Genomic DNA, 6,000 nt, shown 5'->3' with positions numbered 1-6,000 from the left:
CCCAGATAAGGGGAGACTGCTGTATTTGTTTATTGCCTAAACTCTTCCATGCATTTTTTGCCATTATTAACGTACTAGGTTATGCCTTGAAATTCTCTTCTATCATTTTATTCCAGTTCTCGGCATACACTGAGAACAGTTTTCATTCTAAGGCTACTCACCAAATGCTCTGATTTTGCAGACCTCATTCCCTGCACTCAGATGCCCATCTTCAAATTTCTACTGTGTGCCTCTGGCCCCAGGGTAGAACATTGCCTGAGTGCATTAATGACAGAATCACAATGTAAGTGTCAGAATGGTGGCAACATCACCCTTTGATGCCAGCTTCCCTGTTTCTTCTGTCTCACTACAGAGAAACTAAGGCTAAAGGTTAAAGGAAACGGTTTATTAAATAATTCAAGCTATTAACCTGCAACCTGCAAACCAATGGCAGCCTATTAAGTTTACGCTGCCATGATTCATGTTTGGTGTTTACTGATGCTACAGCATAATGCCTGTTTGCTTTACTTTTATTGCTACACAGAAGTGTAGTAAGGAAGGAGAATGGAAAAAAAGGTGACAAGACCCACGCAAAGGGACAATAAGAGCAGCAGCTTCACTTGCATAAAGAAGATTGAAGCCTTCCCTCCCTCCCTCCATCTCTCCGTATAGGCCCCAGTGCACATCTGCGTCACTTACGCGGGAGGAGGAGGCGCTGAGGCAGAGAGAAAATTGTACAGTGAGGACCTTGACAGCTTTTCCTTTTGCCTGCCTCCCTATATTTTCTGGAATATTTATTTTTCTCTTTTACAAACTGACCGTATAAAACCAACTCTTCTCGCCTTGCAGAAGGCATTTGACTTTCTCAGAAACATCGGGCAAGCTCTCAGAGCATCCTTGGAGAGGCCAGGGACAGGGGCGCAGGTGCACCGAGAAGGCTGGTGGAGTGGGGGGAGCGCTTCTTTGCGACTTGGGGCTCTTTCTCTCTCTGCGCTTTCCAGGCACTGAACTCAGCTGCAAAGACAGGAGAGCCGACACCTTCCCGACTGAGGCTGTGACACGGGTGCATCCCAAGGAGGTGTATCTAGCTACCGCCGCCTCCCGAGCTTCAGAGCGCGCAGCTCTTCCTCCCTCGCTCATCTCCAGCACCAGGGTCATCCCTCCCGCAGTAACCACGGGCCCCCAGAGCGGAGATCTAGGATTCTCGGCCCTCGGCGTCCCATTCCTGCCTCTGCTCCCGGCCAGTGGGCTCCCCACGCGCGGGTCCGGTGGACCTGACCGCAGCTGAGCCGCGTGGCTCTGCCGTCCGCACTCGGGTCGTTGCCTGGCAGGACTCACATCCCGCCTCGCCCCGTCTGCTCCTGGGGTGCAGAGAGCGCATCCCGCCTCCTCCAAACCCGCGCGCCGCTGGCCTCCCCCATCAGCTGGCCCGTCTACTGCTGCTCCAGCTAAGATCTCTTCCTTCCTTGTGTCAAGCATGTCGGGCTCTGGACGAAAAGACTTCGATGTAAAGCACATCCTGCGACTCCGCTGGAAACTCTTCAGCCACCCGTCGCCATCGCCGGGCGGCCCGGCGGGGGGCAGCTGCCTGCAACAGGACAGCAGTGGCAGCTTTGAGCATTGGGGACCCAGCCAGAGCCGCCTGCTCAAAAACCAAGAGAAAGGCAGCGTGAGCACTTTCTGGAAGAAGCCTTCCTCTGCTTCTTCCTCTTCGAATTCCTCCCCGTCCCCTTCTTTCAACCCCCTGAATGGCACTCTGCTGCCAGTGGCCACGAGGCTGCAGCAAGGGGCGCCAGGGCAGAGCACTCAACAGCCGGCCAGGACTCTCTTCTACGTTGAGTCCCTAGAGGAAGAAGAAGTACCTGGCATGGACTTCCCTGGACCACACGAAAAGGGGCTGGTCCTGCAAGAGCTCAAAGTGGAGCCGGCCTACTCCAGCCAGGCAACAGGTGAAGGATGTGGACACAGGTACAGTAAGTCCCTCTGGGGCATCCAAACATCTCCCAATTCCCACTCATTTCTCCCCATCCCCAGGTGCTCTGGTAATTACTAAGTCTGAAAGGTTTCAGGTGGAAATTTTTTATTAAGAGTCGCCAGCCTGGTTTTTATTACTCAAGTTGAAATCTCGTTAAAAGTTTGCTCATTAATTTCTATTGGCTCATACACACTGCTTTTCTTTTTTCAAGTTTTCAGAGTTGTAATCACAAATTGAACATATATGCATTTGGGTAAATCTCCAGGTGGAGCAGTTCTCATATTTCTGAGATTATAGTATTCTTCTGTCATTATCTGTCACGTGAGTTGAAACTTGGCCTTAAATACCATTCAAATGTGTTTTATATACTGACCTAGAAATTGACTTAGCATGTTATCTGGGATCCCTGTGGCTTGAATCCATATTCCAGGAGGAATGAAGTAGACACAAGGAAGCCACTGGACAGTAGCATTATCTTCTCTCTTTTTTTTCTCTCCATTAAGTGCAATGTTATTATTCTCTATCCCAACTTTCCTTTTTTATCTTATTTTGTCTTCACTTTTGCCTTGTTTAAAGTCTTAGAAATAAACTGTTGCTGAGCCCCTTGACATTCAGCTTTCCTGGTTTGTTGACTCAGTGTGGGATGGTGTGTTCTTAGTAAGCAGGTTGACATTTCTTGTTTATTTCTAATATTACACCTCCTTGAGTAGAGTTCTCCTACTTTTAAGGCATGGAAAACCTTCACAAACATAAAATTCTTGAGGTTTACATTTTTTAGAGAATGACTCATTATTCTGCAGTAGATCATTACCAGTTTTAGCATGAAGTGAGGATATGAAAAGATCTGCATTTAAATTCCTATGATATCAGCACACGTATTGAAGAAGAAATTCAGGAGAAACATAGGAAAATGATAATATGATAATAAACCTTAATTACCTTTCAATAGCAAATTAGAAACAAGTAACTTTTTAAACTTGGTTTATTGAATCAGCTTCTTGTGAATTTGTTAAGTTGCAAAAAGAATGCATAAAACAAAATTATACATATAGGTGCTCTTTAATTACGTTGACAAATGTGAAATTAAAGATACAAAGAATTCCTTAAACTTTATCAATTATATGGCTTGTATGGCTTTAAATTGGAATCGTAAGAGACTTGAACATAAGTGAAGACATTTCTTATAATATAAGATCATTTTGAAGAGGGAGAAGTTTTATTTGCAATTTTCAAGTGTGTCAAAGTTTTTACTATATATAGGAAACCTAAACATGTTCATCTATTACTCAAATAACATATATTACCAAAAAGGTTATAATTTGGGGTACCATTAATACTATGAAGTTATTTGATTTTTATATTTATTATTTACCTGTAGCTTTAGACCTATTCTTTTTTTTTTTAATAGAATATATTGGGTTCTACCCCCTTTAGTTTAGTAAATATAAAACCAATTTTTTTAGTTTTAGGAAATCTTTCATAAACATTTAACAATTCACTTTATTTATTTAAAGAAAATAAATTAGGTTAAATATTTACTAATTATTACTTTATTGAAATTGATAATATTGTGACTCAGACAGTTCAGAAAAAGAATAGATGAACTTTTTTCAATTTCGTAAAGTCTTCAAGTAGGCTTAAAATATCTGACTTGGGAATATTAATGTTCGATCATTATAAAACAATTTGCTTTATAATAAATACATTTTAAAGTAAATGAGGCATATTTGGCATGAGCAATTTCTGAAGATTTGGAGAATTTGAAAATATTAATGGAGTTAATATGAAATTTAAAAGTAAAACCAATAATTAATAGCTAAGTTAAAGTACCTATCAGATTTAAATTTCAGTCCCTCATTTTTGAATATACTTGTGTTTTTATTCATAAAAAGTTGTAAGTGAACAGAATTCTGAAAATAATCCAAGTACCACCTTTAATCATATTTACTATTGGAATGAGGGTGTCCTATAATATCTTGCATATATATATTAAAAATCAAGTATAATATTATTTTTTAATTTTTATTAATACTTACATTCTTTAGATGAATTTAAATTGCTCATTGGATAAATCTGTTAGCACTGGTATTATTCTAAGGAATGTTATATGTTTCTAAGAATAGAACATTGGTTCTGTGCTCATGATTGATTGAAATCACAATACTAAACTTAGTAATTAGTAATTATCAATATGTGTTACTTTGATATGTGATAATAAAAGGATTCATGTCACAAAAGAGACATTTGCAAAGTTAAATACCGAATGGAAAACAATATGCAAAATAGTCAATAATGTGGATTTTTTTTCTTTTCTATCATAACACATGCAGGACATCTATATAATGTTTATATTGATCAATGAGTACATACACTATATAAACCCTGCATGATAATTTTGATTACTTGGATGATTATTATGTTATCATACTGTGATGTCACGCTTGATATTTATCAAATTTGTTTTATCAATTCTGACTTCTATGCTAAGTTAATCTTCATATATAAAGCAAGAGATAATCTCTTTTCTGTTCTCTTTCTTCATTTTCTAATCTCTTTTTCTGGTCTCACACTGGTTAGGAACATTGTTTTAGACAAATATAAACAGCTCAGTTGGTTTAATTTATTGTTAAAACAGCAGCTGGAGGATGCTCATGGGAAAGCTGCTCAAAGGTCAAATTATTATGGAGTTAAAACATAAAGGTAGCAAGAAGACAGTGATAAATGATTTCCTGTCCAAACCTAGTCTTTATCTTATCTCACACTACTAGACATGCATTAACAAACCTCAGTATTATAATACCTTAACTACTATAACATTAAAAATTCTAACTTTTTCAGTAATAGACTCCTGACCTATGCTAGTAATCACTTGTTTTCTCTACTATCTGATCTTAGTTGTTAGGAGGTCTATAGTGTCCTAGCTATTCAGATTAGTAAATATTTTTGGTGTGGGTATTTTTGTCCAAAATTTTATATGTAGTAAACTAATAAACCAAAGAGAACTATTTATATTATTGCACTGTGGAATGATGTGAATAGAAGTCTTGTTAACTGCTTGTTTTCTTAGTTTTCTGAATTCTCCCAGAATGCAGTTATCCAATCACATGGTTTCAGTTATAATCCATAAACTATATTTCTAGATTTGCAACTCAAAATCTAGACCTTCTTCTGACTTCTGGTCTCACACATCCACCTCTCTATTTGATCTCTCTAGTGGATATCAAAGATACAATATAAATACAACATGTAGAAAATTGAGCTCATAATCTCTCTTCTTTCTTGCTCAATGTCCTTCTCTATCTCAGAGGATAGCACTTCACATATTAGGTTGTGCAAATCAGAAATCCTGGATCATATTTGCCAACATCCTCTTTCCCATCATTTTAAATATTCCACTGAGTCCTGTCACTTTTACTTGAAAAGTTTCCCCACTATATCTGTCCTACGTCTCTCTATCTCCGTAGTCTGCACCTAATTCTAAGATACTGTCCTCTTTCAGATCAGTTTCTGGAACTGCCATCTGCATCACATTGCCTCATTAACTTTGCCACCTGTAATACTTTCTCCACACTAGAGTCCATGAAAAATATAAAATAAAGGTCTGAACTGTTTTGCTACATACCCGGCTCTCCTCCCCTCCCCTTCAAAAACAAACAAACAAACAAACAAACAAACAAACAAACACCACTCTTCCACCACTCTCTGACAACTATACTGTGGACGGCGAGGCTCTGTGTCCCTTGTTTGCTGTCTAGGCTCTTCACTTACCAACCTCCCCCTCACTCACTGTCTTCCAGACTCGATGCCCTTCTTTTATATTTTCTCTGTCTTTGGGCCTCATAAACTTGTTTCCTCTTTTTGTACAGTGGCTCTCCTTCCCTTAAACCACCCTTTCCTGAGTTCATTTATAGTCATCATTATGATGTCTTGAATAAAACTCTGTGCCTTTCTTAGAGAAGCATTTGTTGATCCCACCAAAAATTTCATTTAAAAAAAATTTTAGTTTGTGTTACCCTCCTGTTTAATGTTCTTTGAGTAACTGCTCT

General features: G+C 38.9%; 1 protein-coding gene across 2 annotated transcripts in view; it reads left to right on the top strand.

Moving 5' to 3' along the window:
• The first annotated feature begins 672 nt into the window (after positions 1–672).
• Positions 673–6,000, top strand: part of KLHL1 (kelch like family member 1) — a 273,818-nt gene continuing 268,490 nt past the window's right edge. Inside the window, exon 1 of one of the 2 annotated variants that reach the window (XM_039886823.1) lies at positions 673–1,947. In XM_039886823.1, coding sequence (XP_039742757.1) covers positions 1,457–1,947 — 491 coding nt within the window. In that variant the 5' untranslated portion in view covers positions 673–1,456. The remainder of the gene's footprint in view (positions 1,948–6,000) is intronic. The other variant, XM_039886824.1, reaches the window with a different exon arrangement.

The sequence above is a fragment of the Pteropus medius genome, unplaced genomic scaffold (genome assembly GCF_902729225.1).
Source record: "Pteropus medius unplaced genomic scaffold, Ma_sr-lr_union100, whole genome shotgun sequence".
In the NCBI taxonomy this organism is placed as follows: domain Eukaryota; kingdom Metazoa; phylum Chordata; class Mammalia; order Chiroptera; family Pteropodidae; genus Pteropus; species Pteropus medius.
The sequence above is the reverse complement of the archived record's forward strand: the minus strand, read 5'-3'. Positions and strand labels throughout refer to the sequence as shown.